Source organism: Lampetra fluviatilis, chromosome 52 (genome assembly GCF_964198595.1).
Source record: "Lampetra fluviatilis chromosome 52, kcLamFluv1.1, whole genome shotgun sequence".
NCBI lineage: Eukaryota > Metazoa > Chordata > Hyperoartia > Petromyzontiformes > Petromyzontidae > Lampetra > Lampetra fluviatilis.
The window spans coordinates 7,401,401-7,416,507 of NC_136326.1; the positions used below are offsets into that span (position 1 = coordinate 7,401,401).

The 15,107-nt window shown below is 50.6% G+C and overlaps 1 protein-coding gene across 2 annotated transcripts in view; it reads left to right on the top strand.

Moving 5' to 3' along the window:
- The first annotated feature begins 390 nt into the window (after positions 1–390).
- Positions 391–15,107, top strand: part of LOC144949123 (E3 ubiquitin-protein ligase pellino homolog 1-like) — a 33,728-nt gene continuing 19,011 nt past the window's right edge. The window contains exon 1 of one of the 2 annotated variants that reach the window (XM_078878980.1): positions 391–489. In XM_078878980.1, the coding sequence (XP_078735106.1) occupies positions 442–489 (48 nt within the window). In that variant the 5' untranslated portion in view covers positions 391–441. Of the gene's footprint in view, positions 490–11,305; positions 11,356–15,107 lie in introns of those variants that run through there. The other variant, XM_078878981.1, reaches the window with a different exon arrangement.

Here is a 15,107-nt window from a genome sequence, read left to right on the forward strand (position 1 = left end):
CGAGTGGGGGGCGGGGGCAACCACCCCCGCCCCCCACCCCCCTACCCCGGGCACCCACCCCAACCACCCCCCACCACCCCTCACAACCCCGACAACCCCCACCTCACCCCCAGCACCCCCAGCACCCTCACAAGCTCCCGCACCCCACACCCCACCACCCCCACCCCGCACCCAACCCCACACCCCCCACCCCACCACCCCCACCACACCCCACCCCCACCACCACCCCACCCTCACAAACCCCCGCACCCCACCACCCCCACCATCACCCCATCCCAACCACCCCCCTCCACCACCACCACCCCACCCCCACCACCCTCACACCCCCCGCACCCACCACCCACCGTCACCCCACCACCCCCTCCACCACCACCACCACCTCCACCACACCCCACCCTCACCACCCTCACACCCCCCACCCCCACCCGCGTGCACTCCTCAATGCGCGTTCCGGGGCGCCTTTTGTTGCAGACGTCTCGCGCCTCAAGGGTGAGTTGGACCGCTCGCTCGCTCGCTCGCCTCTCACCCGCCACACAAACACTCGCCCCTCACCACTCCTCACCACCCCTCACCACCACCACCACCAACAACCTCGCTCCACCACCGAGGGACGACTCGACGCGACTCGCCATAAACAGAGAAATGTTTCTGTGATTTGAGACGAGTTCGGCGGTAGCCCCCCCCCCACCCCGAGTAGGCCTCATCGAGAAGGGCCAGCCTCGGGCTCGCCTGAGTTCGCCCGCCCGGCTACGAGGCGCCTCGCCCGGGGGCCGCGCTGCGTTTCGTGGCCGTGGTTATCGCGGTCGCCGTACGCGCCGTGTGACACGTTCAGCGGATATTTTACCGCAAATACGAATTTAAATGTTGACTTGAAACTTTCGTGACTGCAGGAATTAATATTATTTGTTTTTATTTTCGGTATGTTCACGTAGATATAAAAATATACATCTACGCGACTAGACCGAACGAACCAAAGAATATGCAAACACGAAGGCGCGTCTTGTGCTAATGTTGCGTGTGACCACATTTTGGCGTGACTTTGTTGACACTTTCGAAAGCGCAATACGCCTGCGTTGAAAGCGCAATACGCCTGCGTTTTAAACGCGGGCATTGCCGAGCTAAGCGCCGCTGTGCTGTATTGGAGGAGTGTGTGCGACACGTGTCTGTGTGTGTGTGACACGTGTCTGTGTGTGTGACACGTGTCTGTGTGTGGGACGCGCGTCTATGTGTGTGTGATACGTGTATCTGTGTGTGTGGCACGTGTCTGTGTGTGTGATATGTGTCTGTGTGTGTGACACGTGTCTGTGTGTGACACGTGTCTGTGTGTGACACGTGTCTGGGTGTGTGACACGCGTCTGTGTGTGTGTGACACGCGTCTGTGTGTGTGTGTGACACATGTCTGTGTGTGTGTGACACGTGTCTGTGTGTGTGTGACACGTGTCTGTGTGTGTGTGACACGTGTCTGTGTGTGCGAGTGTGACACGTGTCTGTGTGTGGGGACACGTGTGTGTGTGTGTGTACACGTGTGTGTGTATGTGTGACACGTGTATCTGTGTGGGTGACACGTGTGTGTGTGACACGTGTGTGTCTGTGTGTGACACGTGTCTGTGTGTGACACGTGTCTGTGTGTGACACGTGTCTGTGTGTGACACGTGTCTGTGTGTGACACGTGTCTGTGTGTGACACGTGTCTGTGTGTGACACGTGTCTGTGTGTGACACGTGTGTGTGTGTGTGACACGTGTGTGTGTGTGTGACACGTGTGTGTGTGTGACACGTGTGTGTGTGTGTGGGGGACACGTGTGTGTGTGTGACACGTGTCTGCCTGTCTGTGTGTGTGTGACACGTGTGTGTGTGACACGTATGTCTGTGTGTGTGTGTGACACGTGTCTTGAGTGTGACACGTGTCTGTGACACGTGTCTGTGTGTGTGTGAGACACGTGGCGGTAGTGTAGCGGTTAGCGCGCTGCACTACGAAGCCGGCTACCCGAGATCACGGCCAACACCAGTGACGATTATTTGAACCGATCCTGGGCCTCCTCCCCTAGGTCTACTCGGCCTCAAATGAGTACCCGGTGCGGTGTGTAGTAAACATCGCCACTGTGGAGACAAAGGCGGCCGGGCGTGGTGTTGGCTACCTCGTGTGCCGTGCCGGCTTTCATCGGTGCTATACGGGGGATATTTTTCTGTGTGACACGTGGCTATCGGTTTAGTCTTTCACATTTACCTTTAAATGTCCCTCCCTACCTACATCATAGTGAACACATTACCCCCCCCCCCCCCCATATAACACTCGCTTACTCGCTGTGTCCAATTAACACGTTAATTAAGGTGCACGCAGCGTGGGGAGCGGTGATGCAGTGGTTAACGCAGCGACAATATTCTTACGAATCAGCGAATGCGGGGGGCTATTTTATTATTCATCTATGAACCGTCTAAGTGACGTTCCCGATAGAATGTAAATTGATTACGACGATCGATATTGATCGGCGTGTATGGGAATGTAATCGGATTTTATCGGGTGTAATTAATGTTTTGCGACCTAGGAGCGGTGGTGCAGTGGTTAGCGCACTGCCCTACGAACCGCCTTCGATTCCCGGACCCGTTTCTGGCCGCCAACCCTTCAAACCCACACTGGCGGTGGTGTGGTGAAGTATGGTCACCACAAGCCCCATAATCTGCACGGCTTGGGGTTGGGGCTTTATCCAGCAGTGGATAAACAAAGCGTCTGTACTTTTTTAAAACAGAAAAGGTTAATAATGTGCATGCTTTTGGTATAGGTTGTGTGTGTATAGGTTTTCGATATAGCGCCTATTGTAAACCTGCTCATTCAATATTCGTACACGTGCACTGCTTCCGTTGTACGAACAAATAAGAATAGGTTTTAACCGTTCTGGTAATAAAACAGGAGGTGTTAAGATGTTCAAACGCCAAATTAAAACCTTTTGCAAGGAATAAAGTCTGCATTAACCACGTACTTGTGGTGAAAATGCAAACAAACGTGCTCGGATAATATATGGGCATTGTCTTTACTTGTGGTGAACATGCAAACAAACATGCTCGGATAATATATGGGCATTGTCTTTGAGAATGGTTGGCCTGCACAAGAGACGGCAGCTTTCTTTAGGGCCTTGTCTCAGCAGTGTCAGACCAGAGGATGCCAAAATGCGAACAGCACAAGGACAATGCACTATCAGAGCATTTATAACTAGGGGTGAGCAGCTATGAAATGGGATCTTTTTTCCAGTATCAAAGTAATAATAATAGTTCTAGATTTGAAGTTTTCGTGACTGCAAGGATCCATACTTTTGTTTTTTTTGGTAAAGTCACGGTGATGAAAAATGAAATAAATAAAAATGAAAACAACTAAATTACAGCAATTTTGTTGTGGCGGTTCCACCTGAGGACGGGGGCTTGTGTTGCTTCCGAAACGTCGTGATTTAATTTAGTGGTTTTCATTTTTTTTATCTACGTGACTTTACCGAAAAAAACTAAAAGTAATAATAATAGGTTTCACCCTTTATGTTTTATTGGCAGAAAGGGTAAAACCTGTTAAAAAAAATTCACACTTAAATATTGGCAAAGCGGGTCCACCTTTATGCTTCAGTTGTGTCGAGTGCATGCAGTCATGCAGGTGGAAATGCAGTTAAGTAGTTGATTGATTAATGGGGGTTTTACCAGTACCGCCGGACAAGCTTTGTACTTATGTACCGCCCTTTGTCAATCCACTCCTGGATGATGGTTTCTCCACGTCACGCGGATTTGTCCGTGGCTGTTTGATCGTACCTCTCCACGCCGGTCAGTGTCCACGTGTGGACTCGCCATCGGTGACTTCCTCTTCAAATGAGCATTGGGTGCTCATCCCTCCCATTTACAGCCCTGAGCCAGTGGTGGGTATTCCACGTTCCTATGGCAGGGGGTGAGTTTGTCCACAGCTTAACCAACTGTCGACTTGCCTACAGAGCGGCGTCTCATTTTTACCGACCTCGGAGAGATTACCATACCTCGGAGAGATAACCAAACTCGTCGGTGTAGACAACTGGGCAAAGTGTCAACAATTCAAGGCGGTTAGCCCGTATGTTTAAACCCTTTCTTGTTCGTCCGATGTGTGTTCTCTTCTCTCTTTCTCTGTGTGAAATCCGACACTTGTGTTTCGCCACGCTCCCGCATAGGCTGTTTATCCCAGGCCCTACTCTGAGCAGAGGAGGGATTGACCGCATGGTTTCTCTTGGCAGGTGGCTCTCTCACCCTGCCTCGAGACAAAGGCTCTCACCCGCGATATTCGTGGAAGATAAATATCTGTACGTATCCATAATAGGGTTGGTTTTTTTTGGTTTGGTTAGATCGCGTAATTATAAATTTGTGTCGTTAAACCCGCCACCACCCGACACGGCCAATTAGTAAGGTTTGTCACGTAAACAGAGTGTGCCAATTCGATGTGAGTTCAGCACACCGGTGTGTTGGAGAGTAAACCAAGGTGTGAAAACCACAGCAAGAACATTTTCTTGCTGTGGTTTTCACACCTGATGATGATTGCTTGTGTTGCAATCGAAACGTCGTGAGAATTTTATTGTTTTATATTTTTATATTTTTATTATTTTATTGTTTCTCTTCTACGTGATTTTACCGAAAGAACCAAGAATACGAATCCCTGCAGTCACGAAAGCTTTAAGTCAAAAGGTTTCGCCGCTAATTAAAAACCATCCTTGTGAAGCGACAGCCAGAGTCGTGGAGAAATCCTCATGTTTTGGTCTTAAATAATTACCGGGTGAAACGTCGTACTCGAATTGTAAATGTTTACTCTCCAACACACCCGTGTGTGTGCTGAACTAATAACGAATTGCCACGTTGTTGTTTGCGTGTCAAACCTTGCTAATTGGCTTTGTCAGGTGGTGGCGGGTTTAACGACAGATATTTACGCGATTTAACCAAAAAAAAACCTCATTGATAATATTGGTCGCAAAAGCCTCCTACTACGTTTACGTACTCTGTGTGTTTTTACCCGTACACGGGAAATCGCTATTGCGATCGTGCGATAGGCAGCAGATCGGGCGCTCGACGAAGCTGCCTCGTGGCTTGGCGCGAGTGGGCACGATAAATAAATAGTTGGCGTGATCACGACATGGCTCTTTGACGTTGGCGTTGCATGTGTGTAAGTCTGTTAATGCCGGCGGCCAACCCTTTGTGTGTGTGGGGTAGCCTGCCAGAAGTCGTAACGACTTCACAGGCAGGCCAAGTTTATAAGTAACAGAGCCACTGACAACCGACTTGGTCGGTGACGCCACCAACGGATTGGAAGGCATCGGAACATTCAAATCATAGATTGGTGCAAAGGGAAGAGGCGGGAATATTAAAATAATTAGAAAGTGCTCACAATTTCGATTTAAAGCTTTCGTGACTGCAGGGATTCATCTTCTTGTTTTTTCGGTAAAGTCACGTAGAAGGGAAATAATAAAAGAATACAAAATGATAAAAATATAACATATTAAAATAATAGAATTATTTTATTATGTTTTATTTTTATTATTTTATTTTATTATATCCCTTCTACGCGACTTTACCAAAAAAACCAAGAATAAAAAAAGTGCTCACAAGTGTTGGCATCACATCTGCCCCTCTCTGGGACGAAACAGGAAGGTTCCTTCACAAACGTGACTGTCGCCTGATGAAGCTAGTTGTGTAATTACTGACGAAACGTCGTACTCAGATTGTAAATGTTGTGGCTTTGCTCTCCAACACACCCGTGTGCTGTACTTGTGACGAATTGGCCACGTTCTGTTTGCGTGACAACCCTTACTAACTGGCTGTGTCGGGTGGTGGCGGGTTTAGCGACACATTTATTTATTTACACAATCTAACCCAGAACCAAAAAACCTCTTATTACACGCTTTTTATTAACTATTGTATCCTCAAATCTTGTAACTAAATTTGTACCCACTTCCCAATGTGGTATCGACTGCAAACTTGGTATAATTATGTCATACTGATGACAATACTATATTCTATCATTAGAAATTAAAAATATATTTTTTTAAACATTCTTTTTTACATGTTATGTTTCGGCTTGGGTATAATTATCCACGCTCAACTGACGTTGGCCTTAAATCACCACGGACCGGTACGTTATGGCAAGCTTCAGGGCCACTTCCTGGAGTCGTGGAGTTCTTACATTACTAGTACGGTACATTTCATTAAAACGTGTTTTTTGAAAAGTTTTTTTTTAATATTACTTATTGTTGATTACTGTTGGGAAAGGGAAAAGGGGATTGGAAGAAAGGTGAGAATCTTCTAGAAAAAGGGGGGCGAGAAAGATCTCGGGGCACATTCGGGAGTGAAGCCTCAAAGTATGGTCTCTGTTTCTGCACATTATCTGCGGATAAACCATAAAGTTGAGCTCGTTCGAAGTCCTTTTCGCACATGTCAGCCAATGAGGGCTGTAATACAGACATCAATTACACTGGTCAACAAAAAAATAAAAAATTCTCTGGCCTGGACTTTTGCAGCTGTTTTAGACTCATTTCAGGGTGCTGATTTCAAATCTGATCTCAGATTTGCTCTATCACATCTCATTTTTATGCTATGGGCATACCCCATTTTCATTGATTTTACCCGAAATTAACTTTGTCACTTATAATTGCAAGTTGTTACGAGTCAGTGACTGCTTTAGTGTTAAAATATGGTGCTGTATTTTTAGGATAGTGTGTTTATAATATCATTTTATGTAGATATCCACATTTATTTAATATTTTTCTTCTGCGGTTTTTATTGAAAATGCAATATTTGATATCTCAAAAACTTGATGCGATAGACAAAAAACTGATGCCAGATTTGGAATCAGCACCCCAAAATTACCTTAGAACCGTTGGAATTTCCTTATGCCAGAAAAAAGTGTGTTGACCAGTGTTTTTATTCATCCACCTCGCTCGCGGGATTCCACCGTGTGAAACGTGCTCGGACTGACTCGCTACGTCGTCCACGCTGGGGTGGGAGCAGCGGTGGTGGTGGTGGGTTCTTGCTTCACGTAGCCAGCGCTTGTGATCAGCCGGAAGCCGTTTGGGATTCTGTTCCGGGGACTTATTTTGGGACCCATCCGCATCCATCTCGCCTTATGTTGTCCTCCCAATCTTCATGAACCCGTTCATTGGATTTTAATAACATCGGGTATAATAATAAGATGTGCTCATTATGGATAGGCATACCTCTAATCTAGTGTTAGTGCCTTTCGCCGGTAATCTCTACTCCAAGCCAGTCCAGCAAGCGTCCTGAAAAATATCGAGAGAGATATTCAGCCCTTTGTGCGTGCCAAACCCCAACCCCTTATGTGCCGTGACGGCCTTCATAGGTGCTCGCTAACAGCACATGTTCCAAAAGTCTGTTTAGGCTATAAGGGGGGTATTTGTCTTTGTGTCAAACCAATGACTTCCTCTATCAAAAACTCGTTTTAAAAGTTTTTTTTTAAACAACGGTTTTATTAATAGCTTCATTTAACTCGCGGTCTTTGAGAAGTACGTCAATGGCGCCTGAGACACGCGGCGCCTGCGTTTTGTGCGAGCCGATTCGACAGTTTCGGGACCGCGGCGTTTTTGACCTAAACAAATATATATAAATGATAAGGCGTCCATACAAAATGTAAATTAATGTATTAATTGATGCCGATTTCGATACAGGCATGCATTGTCACCGGATCTGAGCACGTGTGAAAAATGTGGAATTGATTGGACAGTGGGAAGTGGACGAAATTTTTATTGCAAGATTTGACCACGACAAACAGAGGAATCAAGTTAAGTAAAACCGTTGAATAAGTCACAATTTTCTAAAACGAATTATCTTTTGACTTGTGTAAGGGTTGTACAGATAGTCCCCAAGTTACGATGGTCCGACTTACGATATTTCGATCTTGCGATAGCGATACGACAAAATTGTAAAATATTTTAAATTTCGCGCAGCAGGCAAACGCAGCAGCGTACGAGGTACGATGCTGTACGTTGGGACGCTGCCGGGATGTACGCATCTCTCGCCTTTCTATTAAATTGCAGTTCATATAGGTAGGCTAAGAATTTATCTTGTTTTTTTACTTTATATTTTACTGTGCAATACAGTATTGTAATAAATACATACAGTATATAGTAATAGGGTTTTACCCTTTCAACTGGTACAAAAACTGACACCTTTATACAAGGCATCATGTTTGCAATAACCACAACACAAGTAGTCAAAATGCAAACAAAAAGAAACAACTCCGATGATGATAATGATATGCACTGTCCTTGAAGTTGATTGGTTCACACCCGAGACAGCTTTTCTTAGAGCCTAGTCTCCATTGGTGTTGGACCAGATGACGCCAAAAGGTGTACAACTCAAAGACAGCGCACTATCAGAGTATATAGTTTATACAGTACGGTACTGTAAATTGCTCTGTTTTGCTAAATTATCACCATTCTTTAAGACTCCTGGGTAGGCGAGGCCATCTTCACCTTACGATATTTTTTTAGACTTACGATGGGGTCGTCGTAACGCATCTCCATCGTAAGTAGAGGACTACCTGCACTTGGTCAAATACCTAAGCAACCTGTTTATGCAGTCTTGCTTTATATTGTATACATATATACAATTGCCATTTTTATAGGTTTATAGTGCCAGAAAGGCATTAAGTAAATGACAGAATTGATCGATGGTGTGTGTCACTGAGAAGTAGTGAGTTTCAATTGTAAAACGTCGCCAACTTTGTTGAGAGCAGTCGCACGCGGCTGATTCACGTTCAACAGAAGAGTGCACTCATTTCCACCGTACCCATGGACTACGTCATTCACTAGTTTCTCGTAAATAAGGTGAGTAATGAATTGGACGGCTCATCGCATTGGCGCCACGGTGAGGGGGAGAGGGTGGGGGGGATTTTCCGGAATGTTCTAGTTATTGAGGTGTGATACGTTTCATTACCGCCTCCAGCGTTCCAAGTAAACTGTTGGGACTTCGAGTAATTGACCCTCCGGTTCGGGCAAACAACAAAGATTAAATATCCCCGGTATAGCCTGCAACAGACTGTTGGGGCAAGTGCTGTTAGCGAGTAGCACCTATGAAGGCCGGCACGGCACATGAGGGGGTGGGTGGCCAACACCACGCGCGACCGCCTTTGTCTCCCCAGTGGCGATGTTTACACACTGCACCGGGTACTCATTTGAGGCTGAAGCGATCTAGGGGAGGCCCAGGACCAGTTCAAATAAATGTCACCGGTGTTGGCCGTGAGCGGGAATCTAACTCGGGTCGCCGGGTTCGTCGGGCAGCGTCGTGCTAACCGCTACACTACCGCTCCCCACCCAGTGTGGACGCATGGTGAACGAGATACATTGCCAGGGAGTAGGATGCAAGTCGTGAGTAATTTAAATAGTTCTCTGCAATGTATTGTGATTAATAATACCTCCTTGCTCTGGGGCAGATCCACGATTTCTGACATGAATTTCGCGCACTTTATGCAATCATCTGCCACGCATTATATAGTTCGCACCTCCGGTTAGCCGGACTCCATCTCTCACAGAATTTTAGATGTTGCATTCGACCATCCATTTCCCAGTTTAAACTAAAACTAAACTATCTTTTACCAGGTAAGGCCCACTGAGCTATGTGGCTCTTTCTCAGAAGCGACCTGGCCACAAATAATAGCTCAACGTAGTGGGTTGGCATGTGGAAATGTATTGCAGCCAAACACTCTAAAACGCACGTTGATTCTCAGTGTGGATGGAGGGGAAAAACCGGAGGACCCGGACAACATGGGGAGAACATGCAAACTCCAAATATATTCTCAGGTTTTTTCGGTAAAGTCACGTAGGTAAAACATTAAAAGTAATGAAAGTAAAATAAAACAAAACAAAAATAAAAATAAAATTCACGACGTTTCGGAGGCAACACGTCGTGAATTTTATTTTTATTTTTGTTTTGTTTTATTTTACTTTCATTACTTTTAATGTTTTACCTACGTGACTTTACCGAAAAAACCTGAGAATATGAATCATTGCAGTCACGAAAGCTTCAAATCTAGAATTAACTCCAAATATAACAACAGGCATCGTCGGGTTCGGCGTCGAACCCACGACCACCTGTATACCAGGCGAGGCAGTTAACACCTCACCACCATGCAACTCCAAATATAACAACATGCGTCAGGGTCGGGATCGAACCCACGACCTCCTGTATACCAGGCGTGGCAGTTAACACCTCACCACCATGCAAACTCCAAATATAACAACATGCGCCAGGGTCGGGATCGAACCCACGACCTCCTGTATACCAGGCAAGGCAGTTAACACCTCACCACCATGCAACTCCAAATATAACAACATGCGTCAGGGTCGGGATCGAACCCACGACCTCCTGTATACCAGGCAAGGCAGTTAACATCTCATAACCACCGCGGCGCCCCTGGCGTGGGTTTTAGCCGTCAGCTTGAGCCGTCAGCGGCCCCGTTAACAATGCAACTGGACGTGCCGTTGCGTACTGCGCCACCCGTCCAAGCGAAATGGGCAGTGCCCGTCGGACGTGGTCACGTGGCCCGGATTCACTCCGCCGGACGCCCGTAGTCACAAAATCGCACTCGGATGCCCGACTCACAAGCGAGATGTGCGAGTGCGCGTGCAGGCACGATGCCAAATACCCGTTTGCTGAATTTGCCTAGCCGGCACGGTGACGTCGTTGCGTAGGTGTTTGTAGAGATATCGCAAATGCTGCTTTGCTATTTCTATTTATGAAAGTATGGCATTGGTGGGCGGGGGCGGGGGTTGGCATCTTGTGGGTAAATGGTTAGGGCGCGGCTTGAGGTTTTGGGATGGGGTTTGGAATTACCGAGAGCGACGGCTTTCGTTTGGCCGCGCGGTCGGGAGAGCACGGGTTGGATTCCGGATGGGGGAATGGGATGACCGGGGAGGGTTGGGTTGGAATGCGCGCGGTGGAATAGACACGGCTTGAAGTAACGTCAAGTAAGGATTGGGGCGAGAAAACCATTGTTTGGTTTAGGTTAGTGAGTAATGGTTCGAGCCCAATCTCCCCACCCCCCCGCCACTCCTCTAAACTCAGGAGCACAGCGTTCGGGATTTCTGTCCGCGGAATTTCTGTTCTCCCCCCTCGGCCCCATTACGTCACGGTTTGTGCTCTGTACTGGGCTCCTACTGACGTGTAATAATAAAATAAATTATGGTTCAATATAAGGTAGGTGTTCAGGATAGGCGTTGTTGTCGTTAGCCTCTGGGCTCTAGGGGATTCTATATCGGGTTTTCGAGGAGTTGGGTTGGTGCTGAGTCAGGCAACGGGAATTGGCTAGGCCGTGAGCGTTACCGCGGCACCGGGGAAGTGACTCACACTGCTGCTCGGTGAGTAACGCTCGCTCCCCCACGGTGCAATCACTCGCAACGCTCCCCCACCGTGCAATCACTCGCAACGCTCCCCCACCGTGCAATCACTCGCAACGCTCCCCCACCGTGCAATCACTCGCAACGCTCCCCCACCGTGCAATCACTCGCAATGCTCCCCCACCGTGCAATCACTCGCAACGCTCCCCCACCGTGCAATCCCTCGCAACGCTCCCCCACCGTGCAATCACTCGCAACGCTCCCCCACCGTGCAATCCCTCGCAACGCTCCCCCACCGTGCAATCCCTCGCAACGCTCCCCCACCGTGCAATCCCTCGCAACGCTCCCCCACCGTGCAATCACTCGCAACGCTCCCCCACCGTGCAATCCCTCGCAATGCTCCCCCACCGTGCAATCACTCGCAACGCTCCCCCACCGTGCAATCACTCGCAACGCTCCCCCACCGTGCAATCACTCGCAACGCTCCCCCACCGTGCAATCACTCGCAACGCTCCCCCACCGTGCAATCCCTCGCAATGCTCCCCCACCGTGCAATCACTCGCAACGCTCCCCCACCGTGCAATCCCTCGCAACGCTCCCCCACCGTGCAATCCCTCGCAATGCTCCCCCACCGTGCAATCCCTCGCAATGCTCCCCCACCGTGCAATCACTCGCAATGCTCCCCCACCGTGCAATCACTCGCAATGCTCCCCCACGGTGCAATCCCTCGCAATGCTCCCCCACCGTGCAATCACTCGCAACGCTCCCCCACCGTGCAATCCCTCGCAATGCTCCCCCCACCGTGCAATCCCTCGCAATGCTCCCCCACGGTGCAATCCCTCGCAATGCTCCCCCACCGTGCAATCCCTCGCAATGCTCCCCCACCGTGCAATCACTCGCAACGCTCCCCCACGGTGCAATCACTCGCAACGCTCCCCCACCGTGCAATCACTCGCAACGCTCCCCCACCGTGCAATCACTCGCAACGCTCCCCCACCGTGCAATCTCTCGCAACGCTCCCCCACCGTGCAATCACTCGCAACGCTCCCCCACCGTGCAATCCCTCGCAATGCTCCCCCACCGTGCAATCGCTCGCAACGCTCCCCCACCGTGCAATCACTCGCAATGCTCCCCCACCGTGCAATCACTCGCAACGCTCCCCCACCGTGCAATCACTCGCAACGCTCCCCCACCGTGCAATCACTCGCAACGCTCCCCCACCGTGCAATCCCTCGCAATGCTCCCCCACCGTGCAATCCCTCGCAACGCTCCCCCACCGTGCAATCACTCGCAATGCTCCCCCACCGTGCAATCACTCGCAACGCTCCCCCACCGTGCAATCACTCGCAACGCTCCCCCACCGTGCAATCACTCGCAACGCTCCCCCACCGTGCAATCCCTCGCAATGCTCCCCCACCGTGCAATCACTCGCAACGCTCCCCCACCGTGCAATCACTCGCAACGCTCCCCCACCGTGCAATCACTCGCAACGCTCCCCCACCGTGCAATCCCTCGCAATGCTCCCCCACCGTGCAATCCCTCGCAACGCTCCCCCACCGTGCAATCACTCGCAACGCTCCCCCACCGTGCAATCACTCGCAACGCTCCCCCACCGTGCAATCCCTCGCAACGCTCCCCCATCGTGCAATCGCTCGCAATGCTCCCCCACCGTGCAATCCCTCGCAACGCTCCCCCACCGTGCAATCCCTCGCAATGCTCCCCCACCGTGCAATCCCTCGCAACGCTCCCCCACCGTGCAATCCCTCGCAACGCTCCCCCACCGTGCAATCCCTCGCAACGCTCCCCCACCGTGCAATCGCTCGCAACGCTTCACCGCCATTCCCCGGCTCTCCCTCGTGCCTTGGTGGCATTGGGAGTGTGGGGCACTGGAAGAATCTCTCCACTGTTGGGAATGTGGGCCGCGGTAATGTTCATGCATTTGCCGCATGAACACAAAACGGTTCACCGCAAGTACAGAACTGTGTCCAGAGCAATAAACGTCCCGTTTTTTTGACCTCCGTGACTGAGCAGTGAAGGGAGCTGTCACGGCGGTGTAAGTGGGGAAAGTTTCTTAAATCCTTCCTGCCGCCTCTATCCTCACCCAGCAGTGCAAGTACGCGTGGTCGGGTGAAGTGTGGGTACGCCTGGATCTCAGCGGTGCCAGCTTTGACCTCCGACCTCTGACCTCCAAACTGCCAGGACGGCCCTGCAGATTGTGTTGCCTTCATCGATCCGTGCACCATGAAGAAGGGCCGTTGCCCGATACGTCGCCTGTTGTACACTCTTCTTTCTGAGGACGCCCGGGGCGTGATCTTTGAGGAATGCGTCGACTTGCTTTCGCCAATTGTACTTTCTCACCGCTGCACACGCAGCAGCAGATCATTTGTGCCATCTTATTTTGCGATAGTTATCGCACGGTGGTTTTGGGCCAACGCCAATCGGCTCGCGGCATTCCCCCCCTGCTCTCGTTTGACTCCGGCCGGCACTTAGCCCCGACAGCCGGCGTACCTGCACCTCCCCCACCCCGCCTCCACAGCTGTCGCGAGGCCATACGAACAGCTCATTATGCGGCAATGCGGAACATTCCCGCTGCCGAGACTCGAGATGCTCCCGCTCGGAAGTTTGGGATTTGGTGGTGGCGGCGGTGGCATCTGTTGGTGTAGTCCCTCTCCGCCTCTCCCCCCTCTCTCTCCTAGGCAACAGGTGCGTGGGTTGTGTGTGGCGTTGGCACACTAGGGGCGGTGGGGGGGGGACACAGCTGGTGCATCCGCCAGTCATCTCAGTCATTCAACCCACGGCACCTGGGTCTGTCCCGTGACCTCCTGTCAGCGGGCGTTCGACACTTCACGTGGCCTCAAAAGCGCACCTGGCCTGGCACAGGCGCCGTGGGAGAGGGGGGGCTTCGCCTCGTTATTATCGGATAACCGCCGAGGGTCACTCTTTGACCCTCCCCGGCCAGGGCGGCTCAGCAGCAGGGCTCGCCGTCGCGAGGTCGCGAGTTCTCAAACCCAGGTCTGGAGTTCGACTCGGGCCCATGGTCCCCCTTCCGGGGTCGATAAAATAGCCACCGCTTTGCGGGGTAGTCGGCAGCGTTGGTAATTCAACTCTGTTTGGCTGCGGACGGCGCGCGTGCGACTCCCTCGCCGGCTGCCGCTTAAGTCCGGCCTGCTTCCACACGGCCTTCCAGAGACCAGTTGTCATGTGGATAGACTTCCGTCCGTCACGTGAATGTGGAAATCTCTCACCACTGGCTCTGCCGCGCCCAGTCAGCAGGTCACCGACCGATAACTCGATGTGTGGCCATAATAAAGGGGTTTTTTTATTTTTTGGGGGGGGGAGGGTGCGGTTAGATCCCGTAAATATAAATGTTCCGTTAAACCCGCCGCCGCGCGACACAGCCAGTCGGTAAAGGTTTGTCACGTAGACAAAGCACACGTCGTGGTGTGTTGGAGAGTAAACCCCACAATGTTTACAAGGTGCAGCTGAGTAGCCGAAACTCGCTTGGATTGGGGCCCTCCGTTAGGAGGCGGTTCCCCAACCCCTGGTTCGTGTAATGTTAACCACCCTCGCATGGTATACAGGATGTCGTGGGTTCGATCCCAACCCTTGAACGCCTGCTCTGTATATGTGAAGTTTGCTTGTCTCTCTCTGTGGTCGTGCGGATTTTTCTCCGGGTCCTCCGTTTTTTTTTTCTCCATTTCGAATCAACATCAAGCGTTTGACGATAAGCCACTTCGTTGAGCGATGATTTGCGCGAGCCAGGTCGCTCCTGA